General features: G+C 40.6%; 1 protein-coding gene across 2 annotated transcripts in view; it reads left to right on the forward strand.

Moving 5' to 3' along the window:
* Positions 1 to 5,163: 5,163 nt before the first annotated feature.
* The window catches only part of sema3fa (sema domain, immunoglobulin domain (Ig), short basic domain, secreted, (semaphorin) 3Fa), a 67,184-nt gene continuing 47,525 nt past the window's right edge, over positions 5,164 to 24,822 (forward strand). For both annotated transcript variants that reach the window (XM_054783621.1, XM_054783622.1), the window contains exons 1-2: positions 5,164 to 5,513; positions 7,451 to 7,604. In XM_054783621.1, the coding sequence (XP_054639596.1) occupies positions 5,448 to 5,513; positions 7,451 to 7,604 (220 nt within the window). In that variant the 5' untranslated portion in view covers positions 5,164 to 5,447. The remainder of the gene's footprint in view (positions 5,514 to 7,450; positions 7,605 to 24,822) is intronic.

The following is a 24,822-nucleotide window of genomic DNA, read 5'->3' on the forward strand; positions in this document are numbered from 1 at the left end:
TGTCTGTGATTTATTCCTGCTAAATTCGGAGCGAGTGGAGTGGAGTTACAGATACATGTGTGAAAGTTGCTGTTTGTTTGGGTGATGGGACCACCCTTCAAACGCACACGCCCACCTGCATGTGTTCTGCTCTCTGTGTTGGCGTGCAACACAGTGTGATGACTTTTCAAGATCACCCAAGACTCCAAGAAGGAGAGAATATATCAATATCTTCTCCTGCTGTGCATGTGTGTGTGTGTGTGTTGGAATGATTGTTTCACAAAACTATTTGCTGCTATCAGGGGAAATTTAACACATTTAATGGCAAACATGATGCAGAGCCTTTTCCCGTTTCTGCTGTGAACATCAAAGCAAGTGCTAGATGCCCAAATCACAACCACGCATGAAAAAGTGAAACCAAGAAATAGTTTAGAATACTGTGCAAAAGTCTTAGGCCTCCATTTGGGCAACCATTTTTATTACAATATATCTTGCCAAGGGACAATATTATTAATTCTGAGATAAAGTCGAAATTAGGAGATAAAAAGTCAATATTATGAGACAAAAAGTCATAATAAAGGACAAGTGGCAGAGAAAATGAATGAATGAATGAAAGTCATAGTTATGAGATAAAAAGTCAAAATTATGAGAAAAAAGTCAAAATTATGAGATAAAAAGTTACAATTAAGGACAAACGGCATAGAAAATTAATGAATGAAAGTCACAATTACCAGATAAAAACTTAAAATTATGAGACAAAAAGTCATAGTTATGAGATAAAAAGACAAAATTATGTGATAAAAGGTCATAATTTTGAAATAAGAAAGTCATAAGGACAAGCGGCATAAAAAAATAATTAATAAATGGAAGTCATAGTTATGAAATAAAAAGTCAAAATTCCAAGTTAAAAAGTCAGAATTTTGAGATAAAACGTCAAAATTATGAGATAAAAAAGTCATAATTATAAAAACAGGTAAAAAGAGGCAGGTAATTAATGCACGTAATGGGACACACCTATTCTGTGTAGAAAGGCCGCTATTAAAACACCTCCAAAAAGCTCCAACAAGGTTTTATGGTTTTATATCTATGCTGTGAGCATGTAGTAACAGCTACATTCATGATAACATGGAATACTTACAGTATTTTGCTCATTTGAAGCATTAGCGGAACTTCCTTCCTGGGTGCATTGATTTCACATAGCAACAATGAAAGGAACGCTACACCTAGCGTTAACCTTTCCATACACAATAACAAAAACACAGCAGCAGTGGCGGCAGCTCCAATATGTAGCGTTACCTTTCGCTAGTGGCCTGAGGCATTGTGTGTAGTGAAGCTAGTCACTAGCCGGCTAGTAGCTAGTCGGTATGATGTGGTGAGGTGTCATAACGCCATAACGTAGTTCTTGGGCGTAACAGTGTTAATAACAATGTCGCTGTAGCTTGGGTAATATGCAGGTCACATTATGTAAATGCACCGTTGTTGGCGCTTTTTGGAGGTTTTTTCAGAAGGCCTTGTAGGTAAAAGTGGTGCCTCTTTTTAGCTGGTTTTATATCTTTAGAACGCACAGAAAAGAAAAAGTCATGTGTGGATGATGGGCAAAACTCCAAAAAAAGTGCATTTTTCCTTGAAAGCTCTTCCCATAAATGTTCCATTCTATTAGTCTTATTTTCCACAAGTGTAGGCCGGCTATCATCAGTGTGTCTAGTCTAAATGGTCTCTCCTAAAAAATCATTATACAGTATTTTGCAGCGCATTTTTATTAAAGTATCACTGCAGGGTACAAACAAAGCAAGCCTTTCATCACTGCAAGTGTGTGAAACCCAAGCTACTGTACAGAACATTTATGGAATAATAAGCATGCATCCAGGGCGTCAGCTGCATTGTACGCTGACGAGCTAAGACGCAAAATAAGCCCTTGTGATCAGGGGAGGGATGGAGTGAGATTAAAAGATTTAAGGCTCCATTTGTCCATGAATATCTTAGGCAAGAGCCAGTGGTACTCAGTCAGGTTACTGAGGCATTGGACGAAATCTACCTCATCTGCATCTGGACAATGTCCACTCCTTACAGCATCACGTAACGTCACAATTGACTGTGTATATTTGTAATAAAGATGCTGGCTGCACTGTGTTTAACGTGAGAATATTACATCAGTCAAATGAAACCATTGCAAGAACACAAGCTCCCACGAGCCCCGTGTTAAATGTGTGTTTATCCTACAATGAAGTCATGATAGGAATATTTGAATTGGAAAACGGTATTGTTTGAAACGCTGCATGGAACATTGAAATATCCCGTGTGCCTTCGCTTGCCGCACCTTTAACGCCATCCATCTTCCGCTTGGCATAGCTAATCGCTGATGACAAAGACAAAATGCAGGGGGAAATTAAAACAAATGACTTTTAGCCTCTGGTTTGGTGACGACCTTTCATTTCAACACTCTGCCACCTTGTGGAGTCTACAACAAAATGACTTATTATACACACAGAGGTTGCATTTCAGCAGGTTCCCACACTTTATTGGGCAATCTGAGGCCATGTCCATATGAACATGGGTTGTATTTTCTTCCAATATATTTGAGTAAAAGCATATTAGTTTTTTGTCATACTGTACACTAATTGCATTTTAGGCCAATGAAAGCTGACGGTTAAGGTTGGCAAAGGTCATTCAAATGTGATTTTCAGGAGAAATGCCACTTCACTGTCAGACCACACAATTAATTTTTGTTATTGCGTCTTTTCTGGAAATTACTTTCTCCAGGTTTCTGATGGGTTAAATGTAGGGGTGCTTGATAATTATCGGGCCGATACACGGGAGTTAGCGTCATTAATTCGTTCCAGAAGGTCCGACTGTAACTGAAACAGATGCAAACCGAATCAATATTTCCCATAAGGAATAATGCGCCTGTGTAGGCTCTCAGTCGTACAGGAGTTGTCCATCGAGGGAAAGGCTTCTTGAGACGTCATCTGTACTTCTGTGAAGAATGTGTCGGACGTTTCGCGTTCGCTGACGAAGCACTTCGGATGAGGAGCGAAACGTCCGACACATTCTTCACAGAAGTACAGATGACGTCTCAAGAAGCCTTTCCCTCATAAGGAATAATGTAAATCCAATTCATCCCTTCCAGACAGCCAAAAAATTGAACACAAAACACATTTTTATAGTTTTACAATTATGGCTTTACATGCAGTAAACAATTCCAAATGCACATAAATAATGAATGAAACATTTAAGGTTACTTTTACCTTCATTGAAGACATGTTTCTTGATGTGAGCGTTCCCAAAAACACAATGTTGCAGCGAGACACCACACGGACACCACCTTCCGGTTTTGCCATGAGTTCTTTCTTGAATTCCAATAGTGTGTCTCACCTTAATAACCAAAAAAGGATCCACAAAGTGCCAGCATTCTGATAAAGATGGTGAAAACCAATATTGAATTGAATTGAATTGAAGAAATAACTCATGACAAAACAGGAAGGTGTGTCCATGTTGTGTCTCGCTGCCACATTGCGTCTTTGGGAATGCTCACATCAAGAACCACGTCTTCATTGAAGGTAAAAGTAACCTTAAAAGTTCACTTATACCTTTCATTCCTCATTGTTTTATGGATGTAAAACTATAAGAATGTGTTTTGTGTGGACATTTTTGAGAGTCAACTGTTTTTAACATTAGAGCCATCCAGACATGAAATAACACCCCTATGGTCACCTTTGCAGTTGTATTACCCAATATAGTAGGTATATGTATAATCAGAGAAAATAAGACATATATAAGATAACTCACACGTTAGCAGTTCCTTGTTGTTTTTTTCTGAACAGCGTATTTCCTGCGGTGGCTATTTTCTCATCAATGTATTGTAATGGTGGTTTTAAATGGCCTCATACTGGTATTATCCAATACAGTAGACATTGTAATAGGGTAAATAAGCCATTTGAGACCTAAATAAAACTCCTGCTCATGTTCCCTGAGGGACCTTAGTTGCAGGTGGGCAGGAAATGACATTGGAGGTTCCAAGTTGAGTTTTTGCTTGTTGTGGGTTATGGCCTCAACAGTGGCCTGTGTTATTATTATGATTAATATGTTATTATTATTGTATGAGATAATTCAAACTTACAATAACTGCCTGTTGTGGCGATCACGTCTCATGTTCTAGCGACACTTAGTGGCCAATGCGGAATTCTACATTTACAAGTCGAATGTTTCTTCGCCTTGTACTTGTACTTTAGTTCATTTAGCCATTTTTATGCTTGGAAACTTGATTTAGGCCAAGAATAAGTACAATTCGTTTCAATATGGTTTTTAACTAATAGACCATCTTCAACCACGAAACAGCGATCATTTACTATTTTTGGGAAAAAAAACACGATAACAGGAAGGGACGGCTGTACTTCTATTGTGCCCGTAAAACATGCTGATATGACAGCCATTTTGGTTTTGTTGAATAAACAAATCACATATGACTGGAAAGCTCCAGATGTCCTCTCCACAGCACAGCCGGTTTATTGTAAGAGAGTTTTGCATTTGAAATAATAATGTGACATGCTTGTCCCTTACAGAGGACAAAAATGTATTGCTGGGTCACAGGAGTACAAAATTCATCTTTACCCGATATTAGCGGTCCACTTGAATGATTTCATTTGCCTGCCCTTTATTCTTCTTCTCCGGCAGGATAGGCTCTATTTTGTGCATTGCTGCCTGATTTCCTGTACTCTATCTTCATATTGTTTAGTAAGACCGTTTATTACTTCTCTCTTGTCTGTATTGGTCATTTTTCAACATTTTTCCACGTTGGCTCCTTCCCTTCCTTGTGATCCTCTTCATTCAATGTTCTCCCTGGCTCATAACATATCTTCAGGGGCTACAGCGCCACCTGCCGCTTGGGCATGCGCGTGACAATCTGCAATTCGACAAACTGCCTGGATGTGGGCGGAGTTTTTGATAACGCGGGAGTGGTACAACAATACTTGATCAAAATGGCCGTTCAGGGTGGACATACTGTATTGTCAACAACCACAATAATAGTCTGTCAAGATAATATTCCCCCTGGGGGACAATAAAACACAATGCGGTGTTGTTGTGCTTTTCATTTGGGGGCGGTTACGGTTGCTAAGGTAGGTTCCCTCCGCCCCATGGGTGTGTCCAGGCCGGAGGGAGGGTGGTCCACTGTCCTCTATCCACCTGCAGCACGCCGTTTCTCTGCACTTGAGCGTCGGAAGCTCCTCAGTGTGTTTCAACCTCCCCTGGATCAACTCTTTTCTTCTTGGCATCCTCCTCGTGGAAAAGTACACAACTATCAACGGCAATTTGGAGAGCGCTACAACTTAAATTGAATCAATCCAAGCTTTTGTTCGGCTCCGGAATAACCGCGGGGAGAATCCGTAGAAGACACAAGCCGGGCTCCTGACTGTGTGCGCGGGCATAGACGCTCCGAGGAACCCCTCCTGCCTGCCTGCCTGCCTGCTTGGATGGTTTTAAATGTTTGCATCTATTGCAGTTTGCTGTGGATCCAACTAAAAGGTAACAGGACAAGAGTAAGTGGCTTTTATACATGTGCCCTCATGAATTATTGGCTTTGAGGGACAGATGCGCCTTTAAATCAACAGAAGACGTCTGCCCATGCAGAGAATATGCCTTGCACGCCACACCATAAATCATCATTATATTACAAAGTTGGCTCATTTACTTTGTCAGGGAACCCCTTTGATGTTTATTCTAAGCAACAGGCTGTCAGTTTTTTGTTTTTTTTATACTTGAGCTGGCTGGTACACTGTAGAGGGTAGAGTAAGCACAGTTTAGCACTAATAATCAAAATAAAGACCATTGGGTTAATTATTGGACTGTTTTGTTTTGTTTGTGTCAGACATGCAAGTTGTATTGCATGGTAACACTTGCTGAATTCGACATGTCCGAAAAGGAGTAGGAAGAAGCACAGCTTATTTAATCATAGCAAAGTCTCTGCAGTTACTGATAGTTTGTTCTCTTCCTGTCTTTAAATATGACTCGTTTCAAATAGGTAGAGATAAAAGAATAGGCAAGGCGTAACATTTAGGGGTGTACCGAGACCCTCAGTTCATGAGACGAAACAATACACAAGTTTGGGTCTAAGAGACGAGACACGATTTTAACATTACTTCTAAGAAAAGTACAGTGAAAAAATAGATGACAATATATTGCAGACTACTAATTTAATTTATACTAAAGGGCTCACTCCGTTCATATCATTGTTCTATGGAACAAACGCGCCAAGGTGTTGAAAGCAATGCACAGAGTGCCTGCTTGGAGGTGAGAGACGAGGAAAACAGACACGTATGCACATGGCAATATATTGAGGCCGGCAAAATTGTCCAGTTCATTTTCATTTATTTTGTGATTAATTAATTCATTTATTGTCTCGTCATAGGCCTAGTGCCTACGAAACATTTTTTTTTTCTGAACAAGAAATCTTGTCACATTTAATCTTGCAAAATCTTGTGACACAAGATCTTGTGACACCCCTAGCAACATTAGATAGGTAGCTTATGCAGCGACAGAAAAACAGAAAAAAAGATGTTAAAAAATGAAAATACATAAATAAATAACAATAAAATAGAAGATAAAATGAATAAAAACAAATTACAGATAAAAGATGAATATATAAACACAATGTGTACCTTTTCTCTGCTGTAAATCTGAAATTTGAGGGGTACAAAAGCAAGCCTTGTACCCCTCAGTGTTGTAAAGTACATGGGTTATGTGCATTTATAAGGCAAGGAAATCTGCAGTGGTGTCCATCACCCACACTATTTTCCCCACTTTACAAAACGTCCAAGTTAGTGACACGTGGTTGGGTTGGTGCTTGTCCTCATAACTGAAGCGCCAGGTCACTTTTGTATCCCGGTTAAAGGTCTGCTTTGGAGTTTTGCCTGCGGGGCTCAGCGTGGAACTTGATCTTAAACCCTGACTGACAGTTTGACCTCAGACTCAGACCCGTCTCGGTGTCTCGGTGTTGCGCCAACATAATTACAGCTCCCCAACGCTGAGGTACGCTTGTTTTATTGTTCTCTTCCAATCCTACACAGTGATTTGCCACGCCGCATTTGGAGGCCCTCCACAATCCCTTTATGGTGCAGTCATAATGTGGTAGAGCTTGTGTTGTTGAGCACGCATTTCTTGTTGGCCTTTTTAGGAACAAGTGTAAAGATGAAAATAGAATTGCTTGAAATGTAGTCTAGATTCAGGTTTGTTTCTTTATGCATGGTTGGAGAACTCTTTCCAGGAAGAAGTTCATCCCAAAATGTTACCACAAAGTCCAGTCTTTGACAATCCCCACCTTAGGTTTCTTTCTTCTAGATGTCTTTCACACACTACTGTAAACAAGAGCAACCAAGCCATCATTAGATTGCTGATCATTGCAAACTCACTGATGGTGGTGGTTGGTCTGTGAGATTCCAGGCTTATTGTCTGATGTTCATCCATCTCTGTCCCTCAGCTCCTGGACTCTCCTCCCCCTCTGTTAGCAAACAGAGAGACAATGTTGTGGGACAGCCTGTGCTGTCTGCTGGCCCTGCTGGCCTCAGTGTCCGGGGGACTGCCCCCGGCCCACGAACCGCTGTCTGCCCCCAGGATCTTCCTGTCCTTCAAAGGTGAGTCTCCGGCACAATGTTGAGATACTTCTGTGTGGGATTTTATTGCATGGTAACTAGAATGGATAGATATTGGCAAGCATTTGTGCCCCAGTGGTCTCCGCCTTTGAAGACCACTGAGATGTTGCTGATGGGCCTTTTGAATTCTAAAGAATATGTCCTTTTTATAAAATGGCTTCGCTGCTATTACTTGTCCAAACAGGTCTTTGTGTGGCCTCGGCTCCCTTCTCAACTAAAGTTCGATTTCACACTTGGCCAGGCCCACACTCAGGCCGACATCCAGCATGTTATGAATGTTTGCCAGTGCCACATGAGACCCTCTGTGTATGTGTATGTGTGTGTGTGTGTGTGTGTGTGTGTGTGTGTGTGTGTGTGCAAGTGTCCCATTAAAATAGACTTCAGTGGTGCAAGGCCTCACTCATCCTTCATGTGAGGATCTTACGGTGTACAGTAGAGGTGGGAAATTGGGAGGGGCATTGCACTAAAGCTGCCCAATCAACTTTGGGGAAAGTTAGGAATTAATACATCAGTTGTTATTGTTTAAATATTATTTTGTTCATTTTGAATAACAGAAAAGAAGGAGACAGTTGTCTGTGTGGCTATTCGCATAGGTGGCGTCATGTTCTTCTTGAATCAACAGCGCCTCTGCTGGTTGCAACCATGGACTGCACTCAATTTTACCTCCTTTGCTTCTAGACACATTCCATAAAGTTGACAGATCAATTAATCAATTGTAACACCCACCCTTAGTGGGAATCCTAGACTGTCCATATACTAGTGCTATATTTTGTGACAATAACTCTTATTGGAAGAAAACCATTTATGGTATATATTTACAATATGTATTTAAGTTGAAACAAAAAAGTGCATACAAAAATTATTAATAAAATAAATGAATGAATTAGACATTTCTAAAATAATAATATGAATCTTCATTGATTATATATACATCTACATACACATACAGGTATATATCTATGTGTACACCTATGTGTTTGTGTGTGTGTGTGTGCATTTGTGTGTGTACATATATACACTATATACGGACACCATATACGTGTGTGTGTGTGTGTGTGTGTGTGGGTGTATATTGTGTGTGTGTGTGTGTGTGTATATATATATATATATATATATATATATATATATATATATATATATACAGACCCTTTCCAAAAAATTAGAATGTCATGGAAAAGTTGTTTAATTTCCATAATTGCATTCAAAAAGTTAAACTTTCATAGATTATAGATTCAGGGCCCACAATTTAAACAATTTCAAGTATTTATTTGTTTATTTTTACATAATTTGGGCTTCCAGCTCATAAAACCCACGAAAACAGGAATTCAAAAAATTAGAATACTGTGAAGAAATCAGCCCAAATTTTGCAGGGCATGAATGTTTTAAACGGAGTGTCACACACTAATCATCTACTAAACTCAAATCACCTGCACAGGCTTCCCCAGGTGTCATTAAATTGCTTCAGTTTGGTTCAATTGTCTCAGTTGGGTTCAATATGGGGAAGACTACAGACATGACAACTGGCCAGAAGACCATCATTGATACCCTCCATAGGATGGGTAAGCCACAAAAGTTCATAGCTAAGGAGGCTGGTTGTTCACAGAGTGCTGTGTCCAAGCATATCAATGGAAAGTCTAGAGGAAGGGCAAAATGTGGCAGGAGAAGATGCACCAGCAAAAGAGATGACCGTAGGCTTCAGCGGATTATCAAACAGGGAAGAGTCAAGAATCTGGCAGAGATCCAGAAAGAGTGGAATGAGGCGGGAGTCACAGCTTCAAAAACCACCACATTCAGACGCATCCGGGAGATGGGCTACAACTGTCGGGTTCCTCGGGTCAAGCCACTTCTGAACCTGAGCCAACATAGGAAGCGTCTCCACTGGGCCAAGGAGAAGAAGGACTGGACTGTTGGCCAGTGGTCCAAGGTCCTCTTTTCTGATGAAAGTAAAGTGTGCCTTTCATTTGGGAATCAAGATCCAAGGGTTTGGAGGAAGACGGGTGAGGAACAGAACCCAAGCTGCCTGAGGTCCAGTGTGAAATATCCACAGTCCGTCATGATTTGGGTGCAATGTCCAGTGCAGGTGTTGGTAAACTCTGCTTTCTTAAATCCAAGGTCACCGCAACAGTCTACCAGAATGTTTTAGAGGACTTCATGATTCCTTCTGCTGAGGATCTGTATGGAAATGCAGATTTCATCTTCCAGCAGGACCTGGCCATACCGCCAAAAGCACCAAAACCTGGTTTGATGCCCATGCCATCACAGTGCTTGACTGGCCAGCCAACTCACCAGACCTAAACCCCATTGAGAATCTATGGGGTATTCTCAAGAGGAAAATGAGGGGCACCAGACCCAACAACAAAGAAGAGCTGACAGCAAGCATCAAGGAAATCTGGGCTTCCATAACTCCCAGGCAATGCCACAGGCTGATTGCTTCAATGCCACGTCGCATCGAGGCAGTGATTAAGGCAAAGGGATTCCCAACCAAGTATTGAAGATTGACATATCGTTTTGAAAGTACCATATTTTGATTGATTTGATGTGATCCTAATTTCTTTCTCTTTTTTTTTTTTTTGCAAAAACTGAGAAGTAAATGGTGATTTCTTCACAGTATTCTAATTTTCTGAATTCCTGTTTTCATGGATTTTATGAGCTGGACGCCCAAATTACGTAAAAATAAACAAATAAACACTTGAAATCGTTTAAATTGTGGGCCCTGAATCTATAATCTATGAAAGTTTAACTTTTTGAATGGAATTATGGAAATTAAACAACTTTTCCATGACATTCAAATTTTTTGGAAAGGGTCTGTATATATATACGGTATATCTATCTCACACACACATATAATGAATTATAATGACTATATATATATATATATATATATGATAATGAATTATAGTGAATGTCACACCATAATGTTACTACGCTACATTCCCATTTATATTTTACTTGCAATTCCGAGTTTGATGGCTGATTCACTCACCTAATTTTGACCTGTGTGTCTCAGTCTGGCTCAAAATTATACCTTTTATTCATAAAATGCACAACTTGGACTTGGGCCTGTTCACATATTGTTCTTGTCCTGTATGGGATAACAATGCATTTCCAGCAGACCTATTTTTATTGCAAGTTGGTTTGTTTGCATCTTTTAAAGCCGTTAAACCCTTCAAACGGAAGTCTTTGTCAATTGAGATTTCCCTTTTTTGCTTGCTTGTTTGTTTTTGCCCTCTTTATCCCTCATGTGTTGCTAATCGAGACGGATCTCACACTCCAACGCTCTCACATTTACTTGGTCGGAAAGAGATAATTTATTCTCCCTTTCCTCTAATCAACTTCCATTTTGTTTTTAATTAGTTTGCAGGGTTACTTTATGCATCGCGGCGCAACCTCACATAGATTGAAATGCCCATAAGCTGTGCACGGACTAATTGTGTTGGTTTTGCGGCGCCACGCTGCTGGGAATAGCTCTTAAAGGCTCTTTTATTCATTTTTAATGAGCTAGCATACTTAACCAAATAATGACAATGATGTTTCGTAATAGCTTTTAGTGCCGGCGTCCTTATTTGCTTCGAATAGATATCATATGACAAAGCTCATTATAACAATTATTTATGTTTTGATAGTAAAACAAATGGACAGTCCAATCTGCTTTTCTCTTTGCTTTTGTCTGTGAACCATATCATGCACAGGTTCAACCGTAGTCAGACAAGACCTTTTCCCCTGGTGATTAGCATATTTTAACAATGGTGGATACAAATGTTGCTGCTTTTGGCTGCAACCCAAACTCTAGACTCAAGAGATGCAATGTTTTGTCTTGGCTTTTCATATCTTTGCACTCTATCAAAGCAAAAAAACAAGAGGTTAGACACACGCTTTAGTGTTTTATCTGGTATGTACATACAGTGTCACTAGTGCACCCTGCTTTAAAGGCTTAAATTTCAAAATAGGTCATATATGTCCTGCATTTTCATTAATCTGCGCTGCGCCTGGTGTGTTCACGTGGGTTTTATAGTGTATACATTTTTCCAGAAACTCTCTAAAGCTTAAGGATTTGCTTGCTTAATATCTGACAAAATGAGAATACACGTAGCTGGCAGTAGCTCAGACGGTATAGATGTTGGCTTGGGAACTTCTGACAGTAGCACAAGACTTGTGGCTGGATTTGCACTGCAGGTACGAGGTAGTCTCGTAAAACCCAAAGGTCCTCAGTGTTCTAAATGATAATTTTGTCTTGAGAGAATGTCATACCATAAGGCCATACAAAGGAACAAAGGAATGTCCACTGAAAGCATGCAGGGATAGATCATCAACCAAACCCTGGCAGGCACTAGTGCACCTCTCAGGCTATGTTGAGTAACCTTCACATATAAGTATGGCATAAATGACACAATGACAAGTTAGAGAAGCAATGATGTGCAGTTGTGTCCGTGCTTATACAGTAGTAGATGACAGAGCCTGGCTTAAGTCAGTTGCAGAGAACTCCTCTTATTACCTTGAAACTAGCTCTGTAATCACACACTATTTTAGAGCACGCAGCTCGGCGAGGTTATGACCCTTCCAACAGAAGCCGCTCAGAGTCGAGGTTAACTGCCCTCAAACTATGGGAGAGTGGCGACATATTAACAAGTAATAGCTTGTTACTCTAATCCTCAGGCACATTTGAAAGTGTTTAACCTTGTTTTTTTCACCGGCTGAAGATGGTGAGGGAACACCTGGGTACAAGGGTTGACCTTGGTGAGAAAAAACAGCACAATTGGACACATTCTTAGGGACTTTGACTTTCCACTAGTCTGTTAGTCCTGCATAATACCAAACAAACTATTGGGTAATCATTCCTCCCTGCAAACTTAATAGTAATACAGTGAAACCTTGGTTAGCGTCATTAATCCGTTCCAGAAAGTCCGACTCTAACTGAAACATACGCTAACCTAAACAATTTTTCCCAGAAGACACAGTTTCGGACACCCAAAAATGTTAATACAAAACAGTTTTACAATTATAGTTGCTGAAAAAAAATGTAAATGCGAATGTAATTGGGATAAATGACCATTTAACATCACTTTTACGTTGACTGAAGACTGGATTGTTGACAAAGACGACTATGACGAGCAGCAAGCGAGGAGTAGAATAGATATCCTCATGGATCACACCTTCATACTTTGCTGTGCGATGAGTTCTTTCTTGAATTCAATAGAATTTCTCACCTTCTTTGTCAAAATGCTGGCACTTGCAACTTTCTTTGGCTCCATTGTGCATTTGGGAGGTGGGGGCTTCTGGCTTCGTCCTGGGATCTTGCCTGTGGGCCTGATGTCCCCACCTTTTTGTGATTTGTGTATGTGGCCGCAGAGAGAGAACAAATCTATGACTGAATTAGCGGCTGCTGCGATATGGAGAGGGGGTAGGATTTAATAAGCTCTTGCTTCATGTTGAGCAGTGAATTGTGAATATGTGATGTATTTCAATGTAACATTGTGAGCACATTTGAAATAAACTAAACCAAACGTGTGGGTTATTTCGCAGCCATGCTCATTAAGAAAAGCAGAGACTTGTGACGTAACTGTGTTATATAGCAAACAACTACAGAGTCAACTGCTGATGACGTCATGGGCGGGCGACGGAAATACGTTATGAACACAGTTGGACTTGCGCAGTCCATGGATAACGCAACAACATGCGTGCCATATTTTATGCTAACCAGGAAACTTTAGTGTACATTTTTTTACTTAAACCGAAAAATACAACAACCAGGGCATACAACTAACCGGGCAGTAGCTTTAACACACCCTATACCATATGAGTCAGACCAGTGACTGGGAAGATGCAGCTGCGACGAAGAGACCTGCTGGAAAAAAAGTCTCAAATATTTGCTAACTACAGAGGAGGAGTTATCTGCTAATTTTAAGATAATGTTGATCAATCTGCTTTATTCCCTTTGGTTAGCTTTTCTAAAATGAGGTCTTGAAAAAGATGGTGTTTTATATTCAGGGTCGAGTCAAATTTTGATCCGATACGGAAACATGTTTATTATTATTGCTAGTAGGAAATAAGCTTTTAGAACCACGGTCATGTGTTGTGCATGCGAGCGGCCACTGTGATTTTGTTCATCTTGGAGGAGATGCTAAATGCAGTCATTCCGTCAGTACATTGTTCCCCTAATCCATAAATCCTCATGTCAGTCAGCCCCGATGCCATGTCATTAATTACCCCTGTCACCAGACTACATGGCTGCTTACAAGTGGATTCTACTGGATGCTTGTACAGTTGTTAAACATAATGAGACATGGCAATGAAGCGATAGTGGCACCATGTCAGTGGTAATAAATAGACTGGTGTAGAGAACTTCCTGTAACGTAATGTACTGTGTCGTTTAAAGGGATCTAAATATATCTGCTCTCTGAAACGGTTTAATTGACAATATGATATTTTCCAGTTGATGTATCAGGAACAGTTCTACATGTGTATGCACTTCTGCTAATTTACACACAATTGCATTGACACTTTGCAGCAACTACACTTTCTCCTTACAAACGTGCATCGTGATTATCAGAAGTCAATTCAAGAAGTTGTTCGGTATCTATGTCGTCAATCAATTGTTTGGGGGGTTTAAGGACCCCAAAAGGAGGGAATTATATGGTACAGTGTCTCAGTGTTGAAAAAAGTTGTCTTTCCACAAATTTAGATAAGAAGGGACCAAAACAAGTGTGTCCAAACTACAATTCAAGGGCCATTTGCAGCCCCGCAGCTTTTATTGGCACGCAGAACATTTAAAAAAAAACAACAACAACAACAACAATCGGGGAAAAAAAGAGCAAACATTTTGTAATAATAGGTATTAATAAAGCGCTGTGTCACCTATAACACAAAGCTAACACAAAGTTTATATACATATAAAATAGGGGTGTCACAAGACCTCGCAAGATTAAATATGACAAGATTTCTCGCTCAGGAAAAAAAACTGTCTCATGGGCACTATGCCTGGGACGATAACAAATTAATGTCTTAATCACACAATAAATGAAAATGAACTCAATAATTTTGCCAGCCTCAAAATATTACTATGTGCATGCGAGTCTGTTTTCCTCGTCTCTTGCCTCCGAACAGGCAGGAAGAGGGTTCGCTCTGCGCACTGGTTTCAGCACCTTGGCACATTTGCGCCATAGAACAATGGCATGAACGGAGTCAGCCCTTTTGTCAGTCATACAGTCTCTCTGATATCTAGCATACACACAGAGTGCCTGAGTGTCTCGTGACACCCGTAGAAACAACCAAGTTGTACTGTACCTATGTCAGTAGGTACAGTACAACTTTTCTTTTGGGGGTTTAAAGACCCCCAAAAGGGGGGGGTTATATGGTAGAAACCCCCTCTTTAAACCCCCTTTTGGGGGTCTTTAAACCCCCAAAAGGGAGGGTTATATGGTAGAATGACTCAGTATTGAATAATAGTGTCTTGCAAATTAGGCCACAAAACTGGATAAGCAGGGACTAAACACATAAACTGTGAGCATGTGAGCAAACTGTGAGCAAAGCTCAAGAATGTGCTGTTGGTGGTTAAATGGTATTACATATCATTGTCTGTTCTGAATGGAATGTTCTGTTAGGAAGATAGCCGATGATCCATGTCATTGTTAAGTGGTTGGAGCCTTATATAAATTCATGTACTATAAGGACCACTCCTCTTCTTTCACAACGCATCCGTGTTCACATCAATATGAGACAAGCATCTCCTATTTAGCTGCGATATAAAGCAGTTTTCAGCCTATTTGCTGCATTCATAATGCATCATCAACATGACTCACTCTCGGCATTGTCTAGCTTACATCCTCTCCCTGCCCTTTTACCTGCCAGATACATTTCTATGCTGCCTCCCCAGCGGATAAATAGCATTCATGAGTGCCGCACCGTTGTCAGCCTGTGCATTCTGTGAAACGGTTCAAAGCAACAACACAAAAGGCTTTTAGCAAATTGTTTTCATGTTTGTTTGTGCACATGCACTGCATTGTACCTGTCAGCAGCAGACACAGCCTCCCAGTCCCTTTTTAAATCCCCATTAGTGAATGTCAGGGCCCTGAAACATGCTTCCACAGAGCAACACGGAGCGGCTGTGGCACGCAAGCCTGCAGCAATTATTACAAGACTTTGCTACTTTCTCTCTGGAGATGCTGCCAGAGGAGGTAGAGCAGGAGGAGGCGGAGGCGGAGGGTAGCAGCCGGCTCATTCCGACAACCTCTGCTCTACTCTGCTCTGCTGGATGCACGCTGTCAAACGATGATTATTCAGGAGACAGAAAAAGGAGGCGACAGTGCTAAATATAGTGTCCCTTTCTGTCTGTCTGGTTTATTTTTTTCAACTCCTCATGCCTCGTCGGCAACATGCTCTTCTTACATGTGCATGCTCTTGCTTTGCACCCACACTGCTCGCTCGCTGGCTGGCTGTGCCCCGCCCACAGCATGGATGTTTTGTCATGCTGAGCTGCTAAAGGGGAAATAGGTGGTCGTTAAAGGCTCCTTTTAAAACGGATGGAGGGTGCAAAAATGGCACTCTGCCTGTAGAAGCATGGACACCCTCCAATTTTGTTTTGATAGGAATGAATGAGTCAAACTGTCACCATAATAAATAATATCGGAAGTATAAAGAGCAGCTAGCCACTGTATGATGAAACTAATGCAGGTGGTCCTCAATTGATGACGTTCCATGTTACGACATTTCATTTTATGAGAATAAAGCTGTAATATTACAATGAAAAAGTTGTAATTTCATGAGGAAAGCATCCTAATTTTATGGGAATAAAGTTGCACAAATTCAAGAAAAAATTTTATTTTATGAGAATAAAATAGTAGTACTACATTTTTAATTTCATGAGGAAAATTGTCCAAATTTTATAACAAAAAAGGTGCACAATTTACAAGAAAAAAATATGTAAAATAGTAACAATAAAGTCATAGTATTACCAGAAAAAGTCTTGATTTTGTGAGAGTATAGTGTACATATGGCATGAAAAAAGTCAAGGAAAAGAGCAAGGAGAAAGTCACAATTTTGAGAAAAAAGTTGCACAATTGCAAGAAAAAATATTTAAAATCATAACAATAAAGTCATCATACTACGAGAAAAAATATGTAATTTTCTGAGAATAAACTTGTAAAATTACACACACAGTCATATTTTCATCAAATGAAAATGTCCTCATTTTATAAGAATAATGTTGGGGAAAAAATCAATAAAATTATGACAATAAGGTAATATGACAAAAAATACACAATTTAAGAAAAAGTGCCAATATAACAAGTTGTAAATTGGGCTAGGAAAAAGTCCCAACCTTATGAGAATAAATTTGCACGAGAAAAAAAAAATTCTGACAAAAAAGTCATAGTACAGGTGGTCATCTGTTTACGATGCTCTGTGTTATAATATTTTGAGGTTATTAACGCACTCCCAGAAACTAAATAATAAATAAATAATAACTTTTGTAAACATGAGACTCGCTCCAAAACTAGTCACAACACCGCGGCGGAATAATACAGGATGTGCGTTTTACGAGCAGCTACCCCGAGGAAGGGTAACATCGCTTACCAGTTCAATTTTTGCACTTCATTATCTTTTACTTCAGAAAGCAGGCTCTTCTGGTGGCAGTGTACGCAAAGAAAAGTACAGGCATCACTATGGAAGTGGAAATGAACATCATAAAAAGCTGAGAGAGGAGAAACCCCCGCCAATATTAGCTACAGTTCTGTTCTCAACACTCGACTGTTCTTATTTTGATACAATACGTAATAAATAAGATCAATTAGATGGCTTTAATGTACGTCTGTTTTGCTGATGTGTTGAAAATTTTTCCAGGTGACAAGCTAGTGCGCTGCTAATGCTATTTAGATCCATTCTGGTCTTCAGTCATGCTAAGCTACTGAACTTGCACGACAATCCTTTCGCCGGCAGCCTAGGTTCTCACGTTGTTTAAGAGACGGACCGTCAAGCAGTTGCTAGTCTTGTGATACCCGTTGCATGTCTCTACAATCCATTCATCTGAGGATTTATGGCTGATTCTTATCCATCCAGGAGGCTGATACCCATGCAGCCACATCTCTCGTTTGTCAAACAGGATATCCGGTCACATCGGCTTGTCTTTCACAAAAGTACAAACCATGCTTTTACAATTGCATGTTGACTGATTGCTTTGGCCATATTGTTCTGAGCAGCCAGGACAAACAGATGCATACTGCTTTCATCACTTTGTTGCTTGTTTCTTTCACATGTTTTGCAGTCCCAGTCTTTTTTTTTTAATCAGAAAACTTGCGCATGTGAGTTACCTCTGCATACATTCTTCTGTGTTTGTGTTGTGTAAAGGGGGACGACACACAGCAGGGGGTGAAAGATGCTTGTTGCATTTGATTGGCAGCCCTTTTTATAGATGTATCTATTTAATTTGTGGCAGACATGATTAAAAATAGAGATGACGCTACCAAAAAACCTCCTGCAACCATTAGTGTGGCTTTTGAAATTATTTTGTCTTTGTCCTGTAAAACTATAATTGTAAAATTATAGAAATGTGTTTTGTTTTAACATTTTTGGCTTTCTGGAATGGATTAATTGGATTTAAATGATTTCTTATGGGAGAAATGTATTTCGGTTAATGTCCGTTTTGGTTAGAGTCAGACCTTCTGGAACAAATTAGTGACGCTAACTAAGGTTCCACTGATATCTACAGTGTATATATAGTGTATATCTAAGTGAGATGACTTTGGCTTGGTTGTCAGTCCTCACAAATCATGTGCCAGAGATTCCCTGCACATAAGACATTATTTCCCCTGATGTCCGTTTCTTCACACAGGAAGTCCCGTGGTGGTGCTGGCGAGCGACGTACTCCATCATAACAATTGCCTTTATTACATGGAGGTGATTTGTTGTGGAAGTGCTGTGAAAAGTATTCACGCGAGAAAGTGTGACATTCGTTCCGTTTATTCAACCCAAGTGGACAGGCTGGCCAGATGTTGTTTTTTTTTTTAGAGGTTGGGGGGTCCTTGGGGGAGTCGCAGCTTGGGCTGAAATTAAGTGAACAGCGGGTCAAGGGCACCTCTCTACTTGTTTACTCAGACAGAGATCATTCATTATCATTTGTCTGTCAGTGTTGGGATCTTGTTTCTGCAGTGCCATTGACCTTTGTGAACACTTGGAGAGGAAGCCTACGTTGGCATATGTGTGCTTGTATGTTTGCAGGCAGCATCACTTTAACACGCTTGAGTGAGTTGCAACCACACTAAGCTGTAGCACAGGGGTGGCCATTACGTCCATCGCGAGAAAAGGTAGTGTGGGTCGATCGCATGTGTCACACATATATCATAAACGTCCCTTGGTAGATGCTAAGGACCCCTCCTGATTTGCTGTTGCGCCTCCGTGGCGAAGTAAGTGGTGAACAGACGTCTCAAGTGACACACGGAAATGCAACTTTTATCTTTATTATTCTGATTACGGATAAACTAAGTGAGTGGTGCCCATATCTATAACAAATGTTATCCGTTCACTTGTAGCAGCTAGTTATGTAGAAAGAGAGTACATTGTTTGATGACTTTGCGTCGCGTCCTGAACTCCTCCATAGAAATTCCGCCTGTTAAACTGTTGTTTCATGATGATTTGGAAAATGTGCCCATTCTTGAAAGCTTTTTAATATGTTCACTTGACTTCAGCTGCATTGTCTTTTGCGGAATTATTTTCATTTCTTGTATATCTGTAATTTTTGATAGCAAGGCCTAACTGGACGTAATACATGAAGTGTGTGTCTAATGAAGGCTCCAGCATGCCACCGCGACCCTACTGAGGAGAAGCGGCATAGAAGATGGATGGATGGATGGATGTGTCTAATGAACGCTACCTAGCTATTTTGACTGACACACGAGTCAGGTTATGAACACAACTATTGCAGAATTATTTGTTATTATCTTTATTGCCATATTGAATTGAAAGTACAATGTAAAAAAAATATGACAACTTTTTTTATTCAACCGAGTCACAAAACAATGCAGGTTTGTTTTGAAATTTAAATGGTCCCACAAATTGACGCTAAATGATATTATTTTCAACATATTTGGAGACCAAATAAACCCCTGTTATGATAATATATAAATAATACAAAAATAATAATACTATATCATAATAACGCAATATTTCCTGTAATATGTCATCTTTCACTCTGTAAAGTTGTGGAATTGACGTAATTGAGGTATTTTCTCACAGGCAATCCATACTGTCTGTCAAACGTTTGCAGCATTTCTTGAAATGCTAGCTTTTCAACTACATTAAAGAGCAGCATTCCTTTTGCCATGACTTTCTCTGCACACATACAATTTTGCACTGTTCTGTTTGTATTTACTTTGCTGGCCAAACGTCTCAGTGAGCGTTGACTGTCGGGACGAAGGTGCTGTATCTTCATGTGTATTTTTTTCCCCAGATCAGAAAACTGAGGTGGGCAAGTTTCTTTTGTTGCCTTTTATGTTGCTACCACTCTTGAATAAATTCAGCATACTCGCTCGTTTGTGTTGATTGTTTGTGTTGATTGCCATGACACATTGCTCATTAATATTCCCACACGGGGGCTGTGGCATTTGGCTTTGCAAGCATATTTTTCCTTCCTAACTTTTACATGTTACCTTGCATTGCTCCTCAAGAAGCTCCACTCGCCCCACAGAGACGAAGCGAACGTATGACTGATAGACTTCTCACTGTGTTTGCCGTTATTCTATGAACCAATGCACAGAGTGAATCCTCTTCCTGCCTGTTTGGAGGTGAGAGACGAGGAAAACATATGCGCATGACAATATATGAATGCAGAATGTCTATTTATTGTGTGATTAATTCATACATTTATTATCGAGAGAGGGTTTTTTTTAACAAGAAATCTTGTGTTTTTTTAATCTCGCAAGATCTTGCCACACCCATAGTATATACTGGTTAGATTTTATGTATATGTTATGTTTTATAGTAAGAGGTAGATAATTTTGCCTTGTAACCTGCATGCTGAAAAAGTGAGTGCCACAGATATACATGTACAATGTACATAAATACAGCCATCCAATTTCTATGCCGCTTGTCCTCATTAGGGTCGCAGGGTATGCTGGAGCCTATCCCAGCAATGTAGCGAGGGACGACTGAACGTTGCAGTCCTGTGGGAAACACTGATCACATACAACAACGTAACATTAAGAAGTGGGACAGGAGGACATAAATTGGAAAGTTGAAAAGCAAGTGTTTGAGCGTCTCTTTTCTCAAAAGTGGAGCAAACAGTGAAGGAAGTGAAAGATCTTTCTCACGTTTGATGTTCATAAACTGTTACTGTTACGTCATTAAAAAGTCAATTTTGCAGAATGGGAGACCTAAACCTTAATTCTTTTTCACTTCAAACTCCACTTTCAGCTCTTGTTAGAGTTGTATTCATCATCAAACCCGTTGCTGGACTCAAGCAAAGCATCTGGTCAATGAATCAAATGGGTTTTATGTGTGCATGAGTCAAATAAGTTATGGTTTTCTGGGCTGTTGGTCGGGCAATAAAAGCAGTTTGAAAAGATCATCATGAGCTTTGGGATCTTTTATGGTATCGGTGTAGCAAATGAAAACAAAACATTTTGTGATGACTTGATTTGGAAGTTGCAACCACTTGTTAAGTATTCAGGACATAGTGTGTTTTGGAGAGAGCCCTCAAATACTTTGTCACATTTGAGCTTCTGCTGACATCTTCCTTGGAAAAGTCAGGCTTGATGTCTGCAGACCAAACCTAAAGGTCTGATTAACTAATCAAATAGAAGGTGTTGCTGCTTTTTCCTCCAAGATGAAAAATACAATGTGGTCTGCTGTGGCCTCCTGGAAGCTCACTGGAGGAGAACGTGACAACAGGTGTGCGTGAAGAACGATAACAGCGTTTTCTGCTACTATTGTTGGCATCTGTCAAAGGAGATTTCATTATTTCATTTCAGCTCCTTAACATCTACTCATTATGCACTGTTTTTTTTTCTACATTTTATTTCTATTTTAGGAGGGTTTGGGTTTTTTTTGTTAGCTATCAACTTAAACTTTTGATGAGCTGATGAACAGCCTATTTCACTTTAATATTTTTTTTTCTCTAAAGTTTTTTGTCTCACTCCCATTTCTTTTTATTTTGTTTTTTTGAAGGTCTACTTAGCACCTCCTTAAGATTCATCAGTGCAAAATGTACATTCTTGACATTTTTCAACTGGCCTTAAAATTTTGATCAGGAGTGTATGTTGCAGACCAAACCACTGTATTTGGTTCATTTTGATTTGATCCGTCTAGGGCCTAACTGATTAATCTATTAATCGAAACAACAAGGTTCAGATCAGTCGACTCAGAAACTAATAGTTAGTTGCAGCCGACAACACATTTTGTTATTATTAGTTAGTAGTATTATTAGTATTAACATTTCATCTATTTGTCTTTCCATTGTGCCTTTTTCTTTTTGGTTTCATTTTATACAGTGTGGGCCATGGGCCAATAAAAAATGATTTGAGAAATCTCAAGTCAATCTGGGTAATGGGTCTGATACTCTGAAGTTTGATAACAGGGCCACCATGTGGTGTATTTGTCAGAAAACTAAAAGCACAAGCAACACAGTAAGAGTGGAAAGTTTTGTCAAATGTTGATTTTGTGTACAGCCGTTCAGACATAGAAGAGTTAGCTTATGCAAATAAATACATACAAGTAGAAGGTAAAAGAGCCTCCTGGAATGGATTGTGCTGAACTTCCAATGGTCCACTGAACTGTCGGTGCCATGTTTAGTTCTTTAAAAGCAGCGTGATTGTTGCCAAAGATCTAGCTACATGTCTGAACAAACCAAAGGTGGAACAGCCTCAAGAAGCAGATGGTGTTCAAGTTCCTTGGGCTTGCCATACCCCCCTATGGACAACCACGATGATGAGGAGGCAGATGTCATGCGGGAGGACACCATAAATAGACAGGAGTGGGAGAGAAGAAGTGAAGGCATTCAGAGGACAACCAGAGGAAAATGCAAAGGGAGCTGGCGTCCAACGAGCGCTAATGGACTACAGGGCATCTGTGTCACTTTTGTTATCTCCTCCAGAGAGTAAATAGTTGCAGGGATTTGAGAAAGACTGTGGGTGTACGTGGGAACGCTTAGAACAAATTACATGTCTGTTTCCCATTAGCTGTTTTGGCTTGAGATGGTTTACCTCAGTTTTGACAAGTTGGACTCTTGTCAGAGGCCCTTAGTGGCCCGTCAAAAGCCATGACGACTGTTGTTGACACTATGACACTTTATCTCATGGTAGAGGAAGGTGTTGTAAGGTATTTGGCCAGAAGAGCAGAGCCACATTGAAACCGCAAGTAATATTTTTACACGACCGCGTGTGTTCTGCAGAGTCCCCAAACACGCCCCACCGCATTTCGGTTCCAGTTCAAAAGAAGGCTCGATGCCGACGCACCAAGAGAGTGTGCAATATATGTTTTTGATTATTTGCTTTACAAACTTTTATGGGAAATCCCTCTATCCTAAATGAGATGTCAGAGTTGATTTTTAATGTTCTGGCAGAAGCTGGCGAACCTCAAAGGCTGCATAAAATGTGTCTCAGGTGAGAGATGGTCGAAGTACTGGATAAGGACCAGGATGCTGTGATTATGGGGGAAACGAGGCCTGACCGTGATCCTGTGGGAGGTTGCAGGAGTGTTGTCTCACTATTGGATTCATAAAAAAAAAAAAAGCTGGAACATTCCTCCTGCTGTCAAGCGTTGTATTTCATGATGTAGCTGCGGTTCTCGCCCGCTTTAATACACACAGGATGCTGTAATTGGTGAAAAGTGAGCCATAGCCGTCACATGCTAACATCATTACCTCTACCTAGGGTTGTGAAGGATGAAGCGATGTAATCAGATATCCGGTTTCTCACATAAGGATTGTGGATCATGGGCAAAATGACCAAAAAAGTGCACTTTTCCTTTAACCCATGTATCTAGATGCGTATCGAATCGTCTAGTACAAAGAGATTTACATCCCTACCGCTACCACCTTCAAGGTTTGAGGAGTCCACACTGTTCAGCTGGACTTGGATGATGTTGCTTTGTAAATGCTGTGGTTTCTGGAAAGCGATGCCCGAGTTTCAAGGTCGTGCCTCAGGGTGAGCTCACCGCTGTGTGGGCGGGAAGCCCCTGAACTCTTTTTGGAGTGCAGGAGGAAGGGCAGAATGTGATGAAACTTGAGGTTTCCAGGCTTTGCATGTGGGGTTCATGCACTGATGGGCAGGCACCCTGATAATGTCCTGACTGGGAAGGGGAGGAGATGGCCTCTCATGCCTGGTCATTGTGGCGACTTGCATAGACTCGATGCCAAGATTTTCTTCCTGCCTGCCCCGTTCACGCCCCTTTGCCTCTGAGCTTTGTTAGCCCGTCCTGTTCTCAGGAACCCTCCCTAGGTGTCCCTAATGGCATGTTGGCAACACAGGTCCGTGGCGTCTGTGGCGTATGTGTTTGAGCGCATGCATATGGATGAATGAAAAGCAGGAGGAAGGGCCTCCCGTGTTGCTGTTGTTATTGTTGTTGTTTGTGTCAACGCCTCACTCATCCCCGTGAATGGACTGTATGGTCTCAATAGACGAGGGGAGTTTGTGTCGGCTGAGACCATCATTAATTTACTTCATTCATGCCGCCTGGGAAGCGGAGGAGGAGTGGCCTACAAGGCCGGCATTAGCGCTCACAGCATCTCAGTCTGTCGTTAGCACCCTGCGCTTGCCCACATCTCTCACTTTTCCCCCTAAAAAGTCCTCAGAAAGCTTTACGATGACGCTGGTCTTGCATGCTTCTCTTGACCTTGATGGATGACGACCTACTGCCCTTCTAATGTGAAGCAGGATCACTTTTTAGAACAAGTGTTTGACATATCAGGTTTTAATATCTGCTGAGAACCGGCATCAACATAAAAAATGTCTTCTGACGTGGAGTGACAATGGTCCTTTGTTGACGTGTAATCCCATTTAGCAACGCTCTGGTATTCATTCAGTCGTTGGGCTTTTGATTGTGCCAGCATCAGTCATGTACAGGATCGGTGCAGAGCATGACATGTGGCTTTTCACCAGCGTATCTGGATTACACTGTCCTATTAAAGCATCTATGCATGATTAATTAGTCACAAAGCTTTTGAAATGCATTTTGGCCAATTACGCTGTGAAGCCGAGAGCAACTTTTGGGCATGTCA

Source organism: Dunckerocampus dactyliophorus, chromosome 8, assembly GCF_027744805.1.
Source record: "Dunckerocampus dactyliophorus isolate RoL2022-P2 chromosome 8, RoL_Ddac_1.1, whole genome shotgun sequence".
NCBI lineage: Eukaryota > Metazoa > Chordata > Actinopteri > Syngnathiformes > Syngnathidae > Dunckerocampus > Dunckerocampus dactyliophorus.